The 19,785-nt window shown below is 39.5% G+C and overlaps 1 protein-coding gene across 5 annotated transcripts in view; it reads right to left on the bottom strand.

Annotated features, from left to right (window-relative positions):
* The window catches only part of nej (CREB binding protein nejire), a 36,581-nt gene extending 16,796 nt beyond the window's left edge, over window positions 1-19,785 (bottom strand). For 2 of the 5 annotated variants that reach the window (XM_074111555.1, XM_074111556.1), the window contains exons 1-15: window positions 19,196-19,785; window positions 14,517-14,728; window positions 13,934-14,138; window positions 13,347-13,510; window positions 12,672-12,899; window positions 11,872-12,171; window positions 11,294-11,432; window positions 10,383-10,744; window positions 9,900-10,018; window positions 9,166-9,790; window positions 8,204-8,587; window positions 7,594-7,938; window positions 6,828-6,985; window positions 1,911-2,021; window positions 998-1,316 (exon numbers count right to left, since the gene is read on the bottom strand). In XM_074111555.1, coding sequence (XP_073967656.1) covers window positions 998-1,316; window positions 1,911-2,021; window positions 6,828-6,985; window positions 7,594-7,938; window positions 8,204-8,587; window positions 9,166-9,790; window positions 9,900-10,018; window positions 10,383-10,744; window positions 11,294-11,432; window positions 11,872-12,171; window positions 12,672-12,899; window positions 13,347-13,510; window positions 13,934-14,138; window positions 14,517-14,728; window positions 19,196-19,280 — 3,756 coding nt within the window. In that variant the 5' untranslated portion in view covers window positions 19,281-19,785. The remainder of the gene's footprint in view (window positions 1-997; window positions 1,317-1,910; window positions 2,022-6,827; window positions 6,986-7,593; window positions 7,939-8,203; window positions 8,588-9,165; window positions 9,791-9,899; window positions 10,019-10,382; window positions 10,745-11,293; window positions 11,433-11,871; window positions 12,172-12,671; window positions 12,900-13,346; window positions 13,511-13,933; window positions 14,139-14,516; window positions 14,729-19,195) is intronic. The other 3 variants (XM_074111559.1, XM_074111558.1, XM_074111557.1) reach the window with 3 other exon arrangements.

Genomic DNA, 19,785 nt, shown 5'->3' with positions numbered 1-19,785 from the left:
AATACCAGGGTGTCCACTACAAATCCTAAAAAAAATCCCTGACTTTCCCTGACCACATTTCTAAATTTCCCTGACTAATCATGTACATTTCAAAGCAGGTTATATGATAGTTTTTACTGCCCGAGATACTAAGCTAGACCCGATGATGGGAATTCACTGCTCACTTTTTCGTTGACTGTTTTTATGGTGCCACTCTTTCTGGTGTCAAAGTATCGAGCTAAGTTTTGGGAAATCACGGACTTTTTGGATTTCTAGCAAATTTCCCTGACTTTCCAGAAAGTGGACACCCTGCTCACCCTATTACTGACACGTTAACGTAACACATAAAACTGTTTATTGATAAATACTTAAATGAGAATATTATATTTTTTAATAATACATATTTTTTGATCCTACCGATGATGCTCATGGCAGCCAACGTGTTAATCGAATTGATTCACATGGTTGGGCGAGTATGAATGAACACTCAGGTTTTTACAAGCTGCTTTTATTTAACTTGCTATGTATGTACCTTTGTACGGTCACGAGTGTTAATTTGGGACCCATTTCGTCAAAAAATTCCTTTTTGTCATGCAAAGTGAGAGATATTCGCTCTTAAGTGGGTCCCAAATTACCGCTCGTGACTGTATGTGCGGGTCAAATCTTACAACCTAATTTTGACCCACTTCCGGTGGTCAGATTGTCTTAAAATTTGGCATACTTATATGTCAGTCCGGTGACAATACAATAATCTGGTAATGACATAGGTACTGGTGGTCCAGCCAGGATTGTCTCTGCAGGACGGAACTCTTCAACGGTTAATGACATCTACTTGAAATTTGGTATGGACATGTATTATGACAATGCAAGTACAGCCAACAAAAAGTACAATCAATAATAAAGCTTGTATTAAAATTAAATTCTTAACAAAACTTATTTCATAGGCATGTCATAGGCACTACATCTCTAATAAAAATTTCCAAAGCATAACATTTACAGGCTTCTGACTCTGACTTACTTTATCGGACGAAGAGACCACCCTAATATGCACTTCACCCGAACCAGCCTCTTTCTTCTTAAGGAAGTTGTTGACGCGCGTCTCAATATAGACCCCGAGCTTGGAGGAGGGCAGTCTCTTGGCGCAGAACTTGTTATCTTTCCGCTTGGCGCCCTTCTTCTTGAGGCAGTTGTCGCAGCAGAAGCCTTGCGGCCAGATCGAGTCGTGATGGAGAACACATATTTGATGTTGTTTGCGTCCACAGTCCATGCATATGACGAAGGGCTCTTGTTCTAAGTGGTCGTTCTTCATCTCTTTGAATTGATCCTTCTTGATAGCTCTGGAAATTTCACAGGAGTTGTGATGCCATTTTTAAAGTAATTTAGTGTTAAAGATTTTAAAATTAGATATAGGATCGAGATAAAGTTAGATCATTGTGGTTTTTGATGATGCTGATATGAAAACTGCCTTAGTTCTGGACTAGATCTTAACGGGAAATAGAATGAGATAAAATACCATCGACATCTATGTACCTTACGGTTCTAGACTGGCTGTTTGGAACAAAACGCGCGGCACATCAATCGTCAATATTACTTTGACTCAACCCCTGTCACGGAAGTCAACAAACTAGAGTGAACTGTTCACAAAACCGCGCTGTGAACTAATTTTGTGCGCCGTTTTAATGTAAGAAACATGCAGTCTAGTACATAGATGTCAATGTAAAATACCATAAATTTTTATCATCCGACAAATTCAGGATTGGCTAATAACTCTGCATTTCTTTTTTAATTATTGTCACCACGAACCGAGTACGAAACAGAAGTATGGCCAAAGTTAAAACTATTTGAGACCTTAGTCAACAAAAATTAAGTATTTTTGAAACAAGTATTGTAACAAACAGATATATATCATTATATTTAGTAGGTATACTCACGTTTGTGACTGCAGCGGGTCGTCTCCGAGCGTGACTGTGTCGCCTTGGATGTCGTTGAAGCATTTCTGGCAGAAGGTGTATCTATCGGACACAACCCCATACGCTTTTAGACTTTATTGGACAACGTAACAAACATCCATCCCGTAGGTAGTGATGAAGCGTGGTGCAGGCAAGGAGGTGCGTGAAGGGGGCGAAACAAAAAAATTAGTAAGCAACAAGAACATAAAACGGATTAGTTGACGTATTATACAGAAGGAGCCAGGTACAGTGTTTGAGAGAGGTATGAAAGACACAGGTTCAAACAAACATAGTTCCGCCATCATCAAATAGCTAAAAAAAATAATTAAACTATCCAACAAGATGAAGTATACACAAAGAATTGTTTTTCAAAAAGTATGAACAACAACATGAAGCATCGCGTTTAATAATGTAGTAGTAAGTAAGTCCTATTTTAGAACATATGACTGAATTATTAATTAAATTTTTGACTGACTTATTTATTAAATTAAATTTTTGTTTTTTTCTTCTTTTAGACATGCGTATGTGTAACGCTTGATGATTTGTATTATTTTCATAGCTTTACTTTTAGAAAATAATCGGAACTAAGTTTGTTTCCCAGCTGGCGGCGGACACCGTTTGAAGCAAGACGAACAGTACAGGAGTCAGTTGAACTAAATGATCGAGTGGTGTACGTACGCCCGCATGATTCACAATATAGCTTTTAATGTTATACTGGCCCTTTGGTAAAAGGTCACAACTACAGGATTTGGCAGATTAAGTGTCCCAGTTGTTACATCTTGCTTTTTCTGGCAACAGAACTAAATTTTTAGAGTTGCTTTTTTATAACAGTTTATACGTATTAAAATGTCAACATGACAATATTCTCAGTTTTGTATATTTATCAATTTATCAGACCATCCAAAAGTTTGAAAAAGCTATAACACTTGAGCATTAATATTAAGTATTCTGTATGTTCTTATCGCGAACCATAAAGCGATTCAAGGCAACATGATCTTGACGAATACATTAATGGTGTTAGAAATATGATCTAATGCGTTCGTGACAGTGTTATCAACACAATGTTCTTTAAGTATTTTAGATTTGGTAGCTTTAAAACTAGGACACTTATACCTTGCCTAGCCTAACCAAACTCTATATGCAGGGCCAGTATTTTACGAGGAAATTCGGCGCTGTTCATTTATTTGGCGAGATGAATATTGAACAAAAAAAAATATAACGTGAGAAAATGTATCGTGGTATTCCAAATAAATGGACATCGGGAATAGCAAAACTGACTAAAAAACAAGTTTCGACAAACATAAAGCTGCAGAGGAGAACAGAAAATGTGCTAAATGCCAAAGTGGTGTTACGATGAAAGAGCGATTTGAATCTGAGGGCCGAAATTCAAATACACAATGATACTAAGCGGAGAAAAAACTTACAATATAGGTGAAATCAATCTCATATCATCATAATAAGTATTGCTGTTCCACTTCACCTAATGTGATTGTGCAATTTTGAATTTCGGCCCTACATTAACTGGCATAATAAAGTGGGTGAGGCTCTGAGTGGTTTAATCATCGTTTTCCATGTGTCACAAAAATATACTAATATAATAAAATCGACAACTAAATATCCCAATCACCACTCGTGAACGACGGTTGAAACGCTTCAGAGCCCCACCCAAGTAACATTTATAATACGAACATGGTATACAAAGTTTAACTTCACAAAGAATAAAGCTTTGCCGCCTTGAATAAAAAATGGCGTTGACTACTCTTGTCTGTCACACTAACCGACACACTTAGTATAGCTAAGCCACTCTTTGATTTATTCCTTAGCTTTTGGTTTCGCTTCAGGTATCCTAATACGCTGACCCTTTTAGCTAGCGTAAGGTCGTACGTCGTTTCAGTTTTCTTGATTGATCGTTAATATTAATTACTCGTTCCAGAATCGGACATTCAGAGAAGCGATGATTTTCAGCAGTGCTTACGGTCGTATTAATTACTCGTCGACCTAATTTTAGAGGACATTACACAGTGCTTCAATTTACCAACGGCTACGGCAATATTCGTGTTAGGATTGTCATTGCAAGGTAAATAGTCATTCATAGCTTTGCATCAACTCCAAAGGACTACGCCGCCTTCGTCGAAACCGAACATGTGCTCAAAGTGCTCTTTCGTTTTAGAGTAGGTTTGCAGATCCGCCTTTTGATTTGAATGGTAGCGCAGCAAAACCAGAAAGACCTGATGTCCAAGTACTGTACTATCAAATCCCTAATCGCCAAACTCAAGTGGGACTGGACAGGACATGTCTGCCGGATGCATCCGGATCGCTGGGCCAATATTACCACTGATTGGGTTCCATTCGACGGCCACCGGAGCAGAGGTAGGCCTAAATGGTGGCGGGACGATTTAGAGCGATGCCAACTGTACTGGCGACAATTTGCCGAAGCCAGAGTCGAGTAAAGGCTATTTAAAAAAAAAAACTACCAAATCGCAACGAAAAGGATAGATTCCGAGCACTTTATTATATTTCTTTACTTAGGTATTCAGTTGGTGTATCATGCACGAGACCCTATCGGCCGCATCACCTTACTGGTGGGCGCATTGTTGTGAGTTCGCTTGCGACGGCAGCAATGAAAGCAGGTCATGTTACTGTCACTAAGTATCGAATTCTCGCTAGCTATGTAAAAATGTTTTGTCCTTTAAACTAGAAGACTTTTTTATTTCATTTATATATTTCTACACAATCCAATACGATACTGTATCAACTCGATTCATGTAATTAGATAGTTTATTAGGTTCATTATCATTATGGATTGTCAAGTAAAGAAGAAAGTACGATGGGAAGCGGCATTATTTGCGAATAGATTTTATGTTTTCTTTAACATGCTTTTAAACTTTTTGGCAAGTTTTTATGTTTTCAATTGCACATAGGTTTTGTATCAAATTTTGTTCTCCCACTCCCCTGGGCAAAAAGTATCTACTCTTTCCACTTTTTTGACCTTTGACCTTTTAGCAAGATCTAGCAAGTAACTTTAATTTTATAATATCATCGACGAAATTATCAAGGAAAAGCAAGCACTGACTGACAAGCAGAACATAAAATGGTAGAGTAACAATCGATCCGAACGACTCATTACATATATAAGTTCAAAAGTAGTCAACATCAAAAAATTTGAAGTTAAACCTTGTATGATTAGCAAACAATGCAAGTTGATTATATTTATGTAATTTTTTTACATTTTGTACATTCATTTGGAAAGGAAAGCACAAAAACAGCATGATGATAATGCTAAATGAAAACTTATTTAATAAATTAGCCTAATTCAAAAAGCAATCAGAGTTTGGTTTCATATTTTATACAAAGTCCTTCAGACGATACGCAAATTGCCAGCATCAAAAATCTGTCAAAATACGTGTAAATCATTTTACGCATTTTGCCAGAAACGTGAATCGCTAGCAGAAAATTACTAGTAAATTGCGTATAAACGTGACTATGACCATTGTTTCTCTGTTTTTTTATTTAATTTGATAAATTGCTATGTGAATTAAGCTAATGTTATTTAGTTAATATAATCTTATTTTTAAAGAAATCAACCGATTTAACAGCATTTTTAAATTCCTGACAAAAATGTAGGTAAGTTAGAAAATGTAAAGTTTAGGTCTAGCTTTGTATGTTAAAGATTGTAGAACCAAGTTATTTTCCAAAAATAAATTATCATTAGTTAATGTTTACTCAAAGAAATATAAGTTTCGAAACGAAGAATACACAATAATAACAGGCCATTTAAAAAGATGAAAACATAGATGACTCAAAAATAATTACAGCTATTTGCGAAAACGAATTAACTTTGTTCTACAAACGCATATTTTATCAATAAACATTTTTTTTGCGACAGCAGCAGCGAAAGTGTCCAAGTTTAGGTGGTAGTAGGGCCCATCTCAGCACACTGATATTTTATATGCAAGATATTATATTATAGACATCAGATACTGATGAAACAGGGCCTTCGTGTGTTTTTAAATTACGAACTCCTTTTTTTTGTCTTTTTGTCGTCAACCGTTACACTTTCGTTGTTACTGCAGCAGAACCGCTTCCAGCGTCTCTCTTACATTTATTTGACGGCATACTTGCAGTAACTATATTAAATTGATTTTAATTACTTCTTAAAGTCTATCTATGAACATTAGTTGCGAACCAATTTTATTTCAGCTGCAATATGCTGTCAGAGGCGCAGAATGCAGTGCTGAAAGCTGAAAGCGCATCATTTCGCTTGTCGCTCATTGCACCTTTTTTTAGGGTTCCGCACCCAAAGGGTAAAAACGGAAACGCTATTACTAAAAATTTCGCTCTCCGTCCGTCTGTCCGTCTGTCACCAGGCTGTATCTCATGAACCGTGATAGTTAGACAGTTTAAAATTTCAGATTATATATAACTGTGGCCGCTATAACAACAAATACTAAAAACAGAATAAAATAAATATTTACCCTTTGACCGCCACGGTCGGTAAAACACGACAGCTGAAAAAAGTGCCATAGTGGCCATGTCGGCATTTCGTGGGGCATATGGAACGATTTTCAGAATTTTTTTTTTGTTTGTGGCGGTTAAAAGGTGGGGGGCTCCCACACAACAAACGAGTTTTTTTGTGGCGTTTTTTGCTAATGTCTATCTAATGAATGTTGTATAGATGGTACGGAACCCTTCATACGCGAGTCCGAATCGCACTTGGCCGTTTTTCAGGCTACGTACGCACTATGCGGCTAACCGTGCGATTTGAGCACGCCTTCTCTTTTTCAAACGATGGTTTAAAGAGGGATGGCACGCTAAAACCAGGCGGTTAACGGTTAAGCCTTAAGGTAGAAAAAGTCAGTGAGCGACAAACGCCGCGGTACGTTTCAGTTCATTACATACCTGTTCTGGTAGCTGAAGTATTTAGCGTCTCTTGGTATGGTGCAGAGCTGTTTGCCATAGCAGCACAACACTTGAGGGTTGAACGTGTATTTCCGGCCGCAGCAGTAACCCAAGCTCTGCATCACCGGGTCTATTTCTTGCTCGAAAACCTCCGAAAGCTGGCAAAGATAAACGCACATTGTCATCGTCTCATCAAGGTCCCGACAAGCAAAGTTATCAGTTGAATTGACTGGACAACTGGGTGGTTGGAGAACCTGACTACAAAACATGAAGCCTGGGTTCGATTTCCGTTCAGGGCAGATATTTTATAGGAGAAATATCTATGTTTGCTTTTCAGTCTTGGGTGTTTAATATGTACCTATATGTTTATCCCTTACCTAGTACCCATAACAAAAGCTCTGTTTACTTTGGAAGTAGGTCAATTGGTGTCAATTTACTATTCTCTTTAATACCCTGAAAATACCAGCATAGGAGGCCTGCCCATTTATAAAGTTTTTATTATATCAAAGTAGAGTATAATTTCAATGAAAATGAGAATGTTGGAGATTATAAAACAACCTCTTGAGTCTTGACACGAGAAACTCCTGTTACTTCATGCAATGCTAAAAACGGCTAAGGTGATCTATAAAAATTTGAGGTTGGCCTCCACGAGTTACTCAATTTTTATAGATACCTATAGGCGCTACCTATAGCGGTGTATTTAATTCTTCTTCTTCTTCTTAGTCGTTACTATTTAATTATCCAACTTAATTAGACATCATCTTACCTTTGTACAATATCTATAGACACGCGAGTTCTTGCGGTTGTAGAGCCATGCGTTATCAAACATGAGCCACACGTCGTCCACATATTCCCAGGGATCCTTATACTCCCCGCGGTCGAGTTGCATCTTGATCGTGGACAAGTCTATGGGTTTGGTGACGATGTCGAAATAGTCCGGTATGCCCAGTGCCTGGGCATCGACGGGCTGACGGAATGGCGCTGATTCATCGAGGCGGAATAGTTTTTCTAGGGTAGGCATCAGCGCTTGCCGCAAGTCTTCTGGTTTGAATACGAACATGCGTTTGGCACCGCTCGCGGGCTCCCCGCTACTCGAGGGCTCCGGCGGTTCCTGAGACAAAGACACGTAACTAAGACAGAGCGTTTGGGCAACAAAAGTTATGTCGGCACTCTATTTATGCGAAACTTAATAGAACTCTAAATATATTGACCACATTAATCAAAATTATCATATTTCGAGACTTATGAATATTTTATGGTCAGTAGTGAGAAAATTGATCGTCACGGGATAGATGTGGAGAAACACGATGGTCTTTTATTTATTTTTTTCTCCTAAGCATAAGCAGACATTTACAGCGAAACAAAAATAAACTAACCTCTTTAACCTCCTGCTTGATCTCTTGCTTGATCTCCTGCTTAATAACAAACGGCTCAGTTTGTTCCATGGGCTCCTTATTCGGCATCTCATCCCGCATGCCTTTGCCGCCAGGATCATCTTCGGGCTCCTCCTTAATTCTGACTTCGTCAGGCTCCTGGCTGGGCGCCCTCGTGTCTTCTTGCTGTGGGCTGTCGTCGTGGGCGGGCTGACTGAGGGACGCCAGTTGGGACACGGGCGCCGGGCTCTGGTGGGCTGGCGTGCAAGGAGTTCCGGGGAGCGGCGCATTGGACCCCAGCCCTGGGCCGGGGGAGGGCTCCGCGCGACCGAACGCGTTCGAGTGGTTCATAAAGGGGCTGGCTACGGGACCGCCGGAGAGCCTCATCTGTGGGAGAGTAGGGTTAGTGGTGGGTGATAGTTGTCAAGAGCTGGATAGTTTTTGTAAAAAAAAAATCTCATACACAAGCTTTTTTGCTGACTGCACTTTTTACTGGCTGTACTTCCATGGTCAACTAACCTACATATTATGTTTACCAAATTACAAGTCAATTTATTTATTTATTTATTCATTTATAAGTCATGTTCATTACATTAGGTGACATATTATTATATAGTAGGTACACGACACCCTGTTAAGGTATAAAAATGATAATCCATAAAACTATTTTACTCCAATAATTCATTATATCTACGGATTAGAGGAGTGATGTAGTTAAAATACTAATGCTAATATAGGTAATAAGAATTTATTGTGAATTTTCGTAACTTAATTAGATTGAAATTTAAATGAAATTTAATTTTAATAATGTTCAATGTCAAATTATTATTTTCAATATTAATATATATAATTTCATTTGAAACTGGAAGTGGATCAAAATTGACCTGCAAGATTTAAAGTAAACAAACAAAGATGTGAACCTAAATAAAAGTTTTGTTAAGCTGGCTTCTTGGCGAAGTACTTACCTTAGCGGCATCAGGCTGATGACTGGGTGAAGGCATGGCAGCCGGCCCGTTGGATTGCATGGGCACGTACTGCGGCGCCGGCACCGGCGACTGCATCGGCTGTCCGAACGGCGACATAATCGGGTTGCCGACGCTGCCGACTCCCACCGAACCCCCATTCGGCGTCGGCGGCATTTGATTCGGGCTCGGGCCGGGCGGGCAGACCAGGTTGTTCTGGAAGGACATTCTGTTGGCGGTCATGCCGAGCGTGTTCATTCCTGGGGAGGGTATTCGCATGCCGAGGTTGGGTTGCACGGGCATGTTGGGGCGCGGCAGGCCGACGGCGGCGGGCGCGGGCGCGCGGACCCCTCCCAGCACCTGCCCCACCGCCATGACTCCCGGCTGTTGCAGCCCTTGTTGCTGCGCTTGCAACTGTTGCTGCTGCTGCTCCTTCCTCTTCTGTCGTTTCTCTTCTAACTCTTTCTGTATCTTGTAAATCTTCTCTGCGAGCAAATGGTAGTACTCTGATCGCGTGCTCGCCATTTCGTACATGTCGCCCTCTACTTTCCTCGCGTACGCTACGAGATTGTGCATTCTTTTATCTAACATTGCTGTGGGATCTGGGGTAGGAAAGATTGCTTGCACCCTGTGTACAAAGAGAAAGACATTTTAATTATACTTATACATACTAAGCAAAAAAAACAAATTGTGACAAAATATAAAATTGCGACACAATGACTTTACTCGGCACTCACAGTTTATGAACAAGATGGTTTCTGAGATCGGCTGTTATAGACTGGTGCCATTCTTTCGTGCCCGAGGCGGGATTAGCGGTGACGGGACCGCCGGGCAGCTGGATCGTCCCGGCGCTCATCTAAAATCAAATAACATATTAGTAAACGTTTCAAAAATAAGCAACGACTTTAAACATATTAAAAAATCAAGTTTGCAGCTCTTCCTGGCGCAATAGTATGCGTATATACAAATATGTTTACAACTTGTAAAATGTGAGAGGGCAGATTTGTACAGAAGACAAAGACCACACGCTCTCTTCTTCGAGCTTCCACGGGAAGGAAAGGATGTTGACAAGTATGGTAAAGGTTGTGTACTCTAAGTGAGAGTTGTTGTATCTGAAGACATTTCGAAATCGCTCTTCTCTTTCTGGGTTGCGTAACGAAAAACAGCAGGCAATTGACTCCAAGCAGCAGGCGTGTGTCATTAGGTGATGTTGTACTCACCAGTTGTTGCTGCTGCAGATCGGGCTGGTTCTGCTGCGCGAACAGCTGTTGGAGGTTGGGCTGTTGGACGACGTCGGTGAGGCCGGGCGGTCTCGGCGCCGAGAGCCGCGCGAGCGGCGTCAGCGGCGCGCGCGGGAAGCCCAGTGTGGCCACGGAGGTGGGGCACGCGATGCCGAGCGCCTCGTACGCGCGCTTCATGTCGGCGCCCTGCGTGGAGGGCTGCGGCGCGGGCGCGGGCCCGCCGGGGGTCCCGAGCTGCGCCCCCGCAGGAGCCCCCACTGCGCCCACGCCGCCCACGACACCCGGGCCGGCGTTGCCGTGCGTCCCGCCACCCGCTAAATAAGTAGCATTTTGATGATTACCTGATCGTCGGCGACAGTATAAAAGTGTTAATTTAAAAATGCAACAGAAATATAGTGGCGAACGAAAAATTTTAAAAGTAAAAGCGGGCGCCGGGTCCGCGGCGACCGTGAGCACATTAATATGAGCAATAGAGAAAATTGTTACCTCCGAGCTTCAAAAATCGAAATAATTGGTTTGCGGACCCGACTTGACGCACTGGACTAACATTGATATCTTTGGCAAACGAACATACGACGTACTATTTAAATTATAATTCGTTGTTTCAAGCGTTAGTAGGTACGTTTACATACGTTTTTTATTTAATATATTTCGCTACTAATAATAGCTTCGTTTTCTTTTTTCATACACAATCAAAGCTAAGAATTCAATACTCGGGTTCTGTGTTCGTAAGTAGTTTTCACTACAAAGTCGAAAAATCATGCTACTGGTTCCGAGCGTAGCGATATGTGGTCACGACTATGTTAAAAGATCTCCATAATTTATTGCTTTTTCGGATTTTTTTATCAATGAGTCCAGTAAATAACAGCAACATGTAAAATTCAACTCACCATTCATATTATTAGTTCGAGTCCTGTCTGCCTGCTTAAGTGGTAAGCAAACAGGACAGTCATTCTTATTGCAATGTTTCCAATGATTTATTATTTGTCTTGATGATGAACAATGAGGTACGGCACAATTTTTGCCAGCCTGTAACAAAAATGTACAATGTACATGACTAAATATGTCAAACTATGCAGTGGACTGTCGAAAACAATGCATCTATTTATTTTAAATAACAGCAACAGTAGCTTTTGCCCAGCAGTGGGACACTATACAGGCTGCTTAAAAAAAAAAAATAGCAACAGTAGTACAGTCAAGTGTATGTTACTTATGTACTCAAAAATAATATTTTTGAGGATTATACGACGTCGGAATAAGATTCTGCGGGATGGTGTGGCGTCAGTTGTTATTCGCACATGAGAGAGAAAGGGAGAGTTCACCTGTCATAGCATATTTTACTTTATATGCGATGCAACAAGATCTTTATTGGATTGATACTAACATTCTATAGTAGGTAGAACTGTATGTTTTGAGGACACGGGCATAATCAGTTATAGGTAGCAGTGTCAGGGTACTCGGTACTCACTTGGCAGGACATCATATGATTAAGGACGCCCTTCATAGTCTTGCAATGGGGCAGCGAGCACTGCCATGTCTCGCCGTTGGACTGTGACTCGCGGCGCTGGCACTTGTGCGCGTGCAGAAGCAACACTAACTGCTGCTGAATGAGTTTCCTCTTTTCGGGATCGGCGATGGAGCCCTGCGCGGCACCTTGCGGGGCGGCGCCGCCGGGCGGGGGCGCGGCGCCCTGTGTGGCGGCCTGCGGCTGGGACTGACCGCCGGCCGGCGCGCCGGGGGTCTGCGGCGACGGCGCGGGTGGCACGGCCTGTGAGTACGTAAAATAATTAAGCTTTTGGCTTTACGGGTCCGAATCGCAACTATACCAGCTTAAAAGAATTGCCCTTGGCGTGATACTTGTTCCTATAATTTTGCTAAAAAGCGTTTTATGATGGGTGTAGCATTTTATTAAGTTCCATGTGTAATACAGCTAATATTGTTGAATCAATCATGTTTTTTGGGTGACGGCCTAGAAATCTGTAATACAGGTCTTTAACTATTTCCGACTCCAGTCCCTCACAAAAATTACTTAACAGTAATAAAAGAATATTAGCCATCAATTTTCGCTCTTTTAGACTCCAGGCACCGGCTAAGCACCAGCAGATGTTCCAGCACACTGACTTCTGGCCGGCGGGCGTGGTCTTCCGTCGCTTTACGGAAGCAAGGACAATAATCCCTAAATAACTTTTTTAATGTATTTCTTTTGTATAATTTGAATTTTACAGCACATTGGTTGAATGATTAGTAATAGGTAGGTGTTATATATACCTGAGCGGCGCCTCCGCCCGCGGCGTCAGTCGGTCCGAAGCGCACGGCGGGGCGCTGCGCGGGCGGCTGCGCGGGCCCCTGCGGTGACTGGCCGTAGGCGGGGTGGTAGGGAGCCAGTGGGTGCCCGCCGCCGCCCGGCGTCTGCAGCCGCTGGTGGTGCTGCAGGGTGCTCCGCATTGTGGGCGCGATCGCCGCCACGCGACCGCTTATAGGACCATTCTGCATCGCCTGAAAACATTACATTATTATAACTTCCACTCCACCGCAAGCTGAATGGAACCCGTGAGGAGTTTGTTTAACAAGAAATGTGCTTCCGCTGAATAAGTCATAAACTTGTGACTGTTCCACTCAATACCCTTTTTAAGTGGAAAGTGGGCAGTAGACAGTTTGGCCCGCCGGCGCCGCCGATGATTAGTTAGAACTGAGAACTTACCATGTCATATAATTATAAAGCATGATGTGAATAAGATTTAATTTGAAGGATCTCTTCGGATCTCATAAGGATAACTTCACCCATATACATTTTGACGAAAGTACATAGAATAACTGTCAGTTCCATTCATAAAATGGTGGTCTTTTAATACATCCACACTTTTTAATTCCCTATCGCTATTCACTCACTAAGTAATGGTTTTTATTTATTTATTATTAGTTCTGTAATATCTTTATACATACCTGAGCATGCGGGTGGTGTTGTGGCGTGCCGTGATGGTTGTTCCCCATGAGATTTGGAAGCTGTTTATTCACGTTGTTGATGATGCCGCTCCCGAGCATACCAGCACCGGTCATATTACTATTAGTCACTATCATACTGCCTCCTACATTAGCGACCATTCCACCTAAAAAAAATTTTTGTTTATCACAAAACAAATACAAACACAAACACAAACATGCGCATGCTGGATTGATTAAATTTTTCCCTCTTAGTTGAAGAGGGCAGAGGTAACTTGGCAAAACCATATTGTTTGCAAGATATTTCCACAACTGTCGCTAAAGAATCAAGGAGTTTCCTCACTCAACACATGACTAACAGTTGTACAGCAATCCAGTTAGGATCCTGGTTACAATTTTTTTTACGATCGATACAGTCATTAAATGTAAATTAGTAATTAATGAAGTCTTTTAGGTACGGTGGTAAGTCTCATATTTAAATGGATTTCAATACTTTAGACACTTTCTTTCTTCTTTCTAAAAAATGTAGGCGCAGCCATAGTTTTTTTTACTTTAAAACTGACAATATCAAGTGTAAAAGTTATACTCACCCTGAATGGAGCTCATTGGCATGGTCGAATGTAGCTGATTTGGATGACTTGTATTTGGCATTAGTTGCGGGTGCATGCCACCCATTAGGTCCTTGGCTACAGAAACATTTGGTGGTGACTGTAAATTTGGACTCTTACTTCCTAAACTACCCAATCCTAACGGATTGTTGTGGCCCACTAAGCCACCTTTAACCTGTGAAAAGGCCAGCAGACGAAAAAAAAAAGATTAATATATTTATTTAAACTCTGAAATTGGTAAAATATTAAACTAACATACATATAATATCATTAATGTAATGAAATTCAAAACAAATCAATTATGTGAATGAGTTCTGCCATTGCCGGCATATAAAAGCACTATTGATTTTTACTCAAATTATTGACATCAATTAATTACCCATAGTTGACAAACAGTATTGATTAAAAAAACTTTTAGCATTTAGGTCATACAAACAGCAGACAAAACAATGTCCCAAATTTACTGAAAAATAAAAGTAGATGTTCTATTTCATATTACACAATAAAATAATTGTCATGTTTCGGTCAGTCATTATTATAAATTCCATTGCCTCCAGATACTCACTTGTTGCATGAGGTGATTGTTGATCTGTCTCTGCATGGCAGCTGTGGGGTCGTCCCCATTGAGCTGCTGTGGGGCCATTTGTCCCCCAGGCCCTGGCCCCTGCGCCGGGGGCTTGGGGCCCGTGACGCCGGGCTGCTCGCCCCAGGAACCCCCCATCAACTCATCAGGGAGGTCCTTTTCAAGGTCGAACATATCAAGGTTCGAAAACCCATCTGTTGAAATAATTTTGCACTTATTAGTTGATCTTACGAGTAAATCTTGTTGAAGTGGCAAATAGGCACATCAATATTTTATTTTAATTTCAAAAATTAAATTAAAGTGAAATAATAAAATATCACCTTTTTAACACCCTTTACCCCACTCAGTAAACTAACAAAACAATGTAATCAAATCTTGGAATTTACTTCCAACAACACAAAAACATCCAAAAGCTTGATTGACTTGAAAATTAATTGCTACATGTATAGTAGTATCAAACTGCAGCAAGAATGGTATTAAAAATGAAAACAATTCACAAATATTCTATTTCAGAGAAAAGATTCTCATTTATCTTCAGTTCCATTCCCTACTTTCTAAAGTCCAACTAGGGAATCCAACTCTGTGGCCAGCAAAAGTAACTCGCGCCTCCGCCACCGCTGTCAGTGGGTTTCAAGCTAATATGTACAGAATACAATCCTTAGACAGTGAATGTGCTGTGGTTCACAACAAGAAATAGAGGTGATACATTAGTACATGCCAATAACTACTGAAGAAATGGGGAAATAAATGAAATCTACTCTCAATTCAAAGCATTGTATAAACCTGTGACATCATATCTGCTTGATACCTTTAGCAGTGTTTTGCCACCTTTGGTCTCCTAGAAGTCTGTGGACCTATCTAAAAGGGTTGGCAGACAAAGTCCAACTTAGATTTGTCTGAATTTCTTTTAAATGAATAATTTAAGTTACTTAATTTTTTAAGGGTCTGCTCTTGAAAATAATTCAAGTAACACTACTCTATTAACAACTGAAAAGCTTGGCTTTTTTTTTGGCTTTGGCTTGGCTGAAAAGACTACATGTATTTGAAAGGAAAAATTATTAATGGTTCCTTTAGAAACTACCTACAAACTGCCTTCATCAGATCCAGCAAATCATTCAACTGATGGTGAATAATTAAAATAATCTAAGCAGTGTTCCTAAAGACTCGAGCCTTTTAGCCCTAAATTTAAACATTCGGAGTTCTTTTTAGAGCTGGGCTACAAATTAAGGTTATGAAGAGCTATTGAATATAACAAGGCTCAAGTCTAAAAAAAGACTATAGGCTTTTATGATAAGCTTAGCTTTTTTAAGAGGTTTAAGCCCTTTTCAAGGCTTCAGTCTTTTAAGATCAGAGCAGCCTCATTTAAATTCTTAACTTTCATCATCATCATCACCACCATCACCATCAATCATCATCATCAATCATCATCACCATCATCAATCATCACCATCACCATCCGTCATCATCAACATTGGCGGCGACCGCAAAAGTTTTAAATGTGAACTCGCTAAGATGCGCGCGTGCCGGTCATTATGCATTCAGTAATAATATCAGCATGGTGCGGCATGGTGCGGCAACGTGCCGCGTCCGGCGCCGCGCCGTTTTGCTTTCACGACGCCCTATATCAGCACGGTGCGATAACGTGCCGCATCCGACGCCGCGCCTTTTTACGTTCACGACGCCGTATATCTGCACGGTGTGCGGCAGCGGTGGACATGTGGCCAGGCCTATACGCCTTTGTTTTATTAGGCTTGTAGGCTTAAGTATTTTTTGAGCCTCAATGATTTGACAAGGACTTACAGTCTTTAAATATATAGGCTTTTAATAAGGCTTACTAGCTTGCTCCGAGTCTGGGCTTTCAAATAGAATTAGAATAGAGAGCTTTTTAGGCTTTTAGCCCTCTATGCTAGGCATGAAGGAACGAGGGGAGCCCTATAAAAAGAGCTAAAAGCCAAGTCTTTTGGGATAATAAATCTAAGTACCTATACCTTCCCCCTATACAGCACAGCTATGATATGATGGCTTATTTTATGAATTTTGCCAAATTTTAGAGACATTTTCAATCATTTCATGATAGTTTTTATTTGCAAATTTTCAATTCATTTTCTGAGGATATACCTAAGTATTCAATTATTTTTTTAGTATACTGTGGCAAGGTGATTGTGAAATACCATTTGTTGTTCAAAAATAATTCCAACATTGTTCTTCATAGTACAAATAATTAATAATTGCTGAAAAGAATACTAGACGCAAAATAATTATGAAAATTAAAAATAGTTGCACTAACTAAGGTAATCAAAGACATCTAATTGTAAATGCATAAAATAAATAAAAAGTGGCCAAGTGTGAATCCATGTTGTGCAAATGTGCACCAAGGGTTCCATAGAAATTTTTAGGTATCTATGAATATCCAGTGGAGCCCTGCTCCTACGCAAAATGTATGGACTGTGGAGTCATTTAAGTTGGTAACAAAAGATAAAATTGAAGATTATCAAACTTTTCTTATTAGTTGTGCTATTAAAGCCGAAAATTACTGTTTCTGTTTTAATTTTTTAGCTACTATGGCAGATCTGAGTAGGTTTTTTTTTATTTTATACGACTGGAAGGCAAACGAGCAAGTGGGTCTCCTGATGGTAAGATGTCACCACCGCCCATATTAATTTTAGCTTGATATCTCTACACTTTCCTGAGAAAAAGTGTCTTGACTGACAGATAAATAACAAAGTGATCCAATAAGGTTTCTATATTTGCAGACTCGAGGTACAGAACTATAAAAAATGAGTTTGTGTATGTATGTATACATATATATATAATAAATAATAATAAATATCATGGGACACTTGACACCAATTGACCTAGTCCCAAACTAAGCAAAGCTTGTACTATGGACACTAGGCAATGGATAAACATACTTATATAGATAAATACATATTAAACATCCAAGACCCGAGAACAAACATTTGTATATATATATGAGGGGGCAAACGAGCATGAGGGTCACCTGATGGGATGAAATTACCGCCGCCCATGGACACCTGTCAACGCGAGGAGTATTACAGGTGCGTTGCCGGCCCTTTGAGAGACTGATAAGCGCATTTTTTAAAGATCCCTAAGTTGTACCTTGAACGGTAAATAAAGTCATTGTTTAAAATAGCCTATTTTAGGAGTCCTATTAAAGGACGGCTTATTAAAAACTGCTGGCTCACATGAATTAGTTTCAGGCAAAAGTTGGAATATAAAATGCCCATAGAGTAGCGAAAAAATTAAATTAATTAACTAGTTTTACTATATTATTTCATAAACACATTATTTTTTTATTACATCAATGTTGATTTATTTATTTACTTAATGATCTTTTCTAATAACAATTCACCTTCACCAATTGTTCATGCACAAGTTAAGAACCAATGCTTTTAATTATCAAAACTATTAAAGTTAAAGAATATCATAAATTTATAATTTTTAAGTATTATTTCTTTGATATCAGATTAGTAATTATTTGACTACTTAGAAATTAAATTGACTAGTTGGAAATTAACAGGTTTCTGCAATTACATTAACACAGCGTTAACCGCTTAATAAACAATATTATAATAGAAATAAGCATCAGAGCTCAGTATACCATGAAGATAAAAAGCAATTTTATTTGTGATGCAGTTTTCAGGCTCATTACAGTGGTTAAATTCAGTCCAGATACTATTGGCATTTATGTAGGTCTAGGTATGTCAATTAACGGAACAGACAAAATCCTCCAGAAAAATTGTATAAAATTTCTAAAATAAAAAATACAAAAATTTGAAGTCCATAGCATAAAAATAGTACAGAAGAATCATAGTTTTTACTTCCACCATTCATAATTTTTATGCATTTTGTTATGAAATAACATAACCTACAACTTGAAATATATAATTTGTTACTATCATACATTAGAAAACAAACTTTGGCTAAAGCAAAATAAACAATCATGGTAACAGCATGTAAAACAGAGGTTAAGTTTTAATAGCATAAAATTATTTTTGCGAAGACAGTGCAAATATTAACAAAACAAGGCAAACTTAAGGTGCACAGGATAGTAACCTAATTTAGCATAAGTAGGTCATCTTTTACATTTCAATGTCAGAAAACTAAGGATAACCTCTTCTTTCACAATATTTTGTAAGTTAAGTACTAGTCACTGGCAGCATATTGCATATTTAAAACCACTTTGATTTCCTTAATTATAGCTGGAAATTGTTATCAGCCAAAACATGACCAGAACTTTGTAATGAATTATAATGTTACAGCTTGTTCCAATAACTATTAAAAGTTACTGAAAATATTGGGAACATAATTATCTTATCATTTACTTTCAAGAAACTCCCTGAAAGTGCCCCAAAAATAAGCAGGCCCACTTTTGCCTACACCAAAACTTTACCAACATTTTTGACACCCCTGAGCAAAAATAACATACCACCAATATTTTTATAAAATAAAATATAGTTTTAAACAATTAATAAACTCAATTCGTTGCTTTTTTGCTGCCGAACAATAAATACGACGCAACTTGCGCTGCAAGGCGCTAACAAGACCCGAGACAAAATGTCAAAATTCACGGCAAGATTTTTATGACAAAAGTATATTTTAACACTAGGTAAACAGTTTAAATACATTAAAGTACTCACCTGCGGCATCCGAGGGACCCTGGAAAGGGTCCCGGATCATTTTTGCCCGCTTGTTCGGCGGTTCATCCACATGATGATCGGCCATGGCTCTGTTTACTAAACGTAAGCCGTCGTCAATATTTCGGCCCGCCGATTCAAAGAACACTTTTATGTCTTATATTTTCAAGAAATAACATTTTAAAGCGATTTGTCATCCATTATAGTGCAATTCACCCACATCCCGATCGTTCGATGTCCTTCGCACCATTGAAGGCACATATTACAATTTCTCACTAAGTATTCGCCATTACAAAGCTCCGAATCGAAGAGCTACACAGACCCTCTCACCATCTTCCGTCGGAACTAGCACAATGAATGAAAACAATATCACCAGATTTTTGCTACTTTATGGAACTTATTTCAGCAATCGAACACCACGATTTCACTTAACACTTTAAAATACACGGAATGGTATAGTTTATGATAAAATGATGTAAGAAAAAACAGAAAATTTACACGACAAATTCCGAAATTCTTCTCAGTCTCTCCAGCGCAAAATGGCGGCTGTTGATGAAAACTTTTTCTACGCTTGTCAGAAAATGTCGGCCTAC

Source organism: Choristoneura fumiferana, chromosome 2 (genome assembly GCF_025370935.1).
Source record: "Choristoneura fumiferana chromosome 2, NRCan_CFum_1, whole genome shotgun sequence".
Lineage (NCBI taxonomy): Eukaryota > Metazoa > Arthropoda > Insecta > Lepidoptera > Tortricidae > Choristoneura > Choristoneura fumiferana.
The sequence above is the reverse complement of the archived record's forward strand: the minus strand, read 5'-3'. Positions and strand labels throughout refer to the sequence as shown.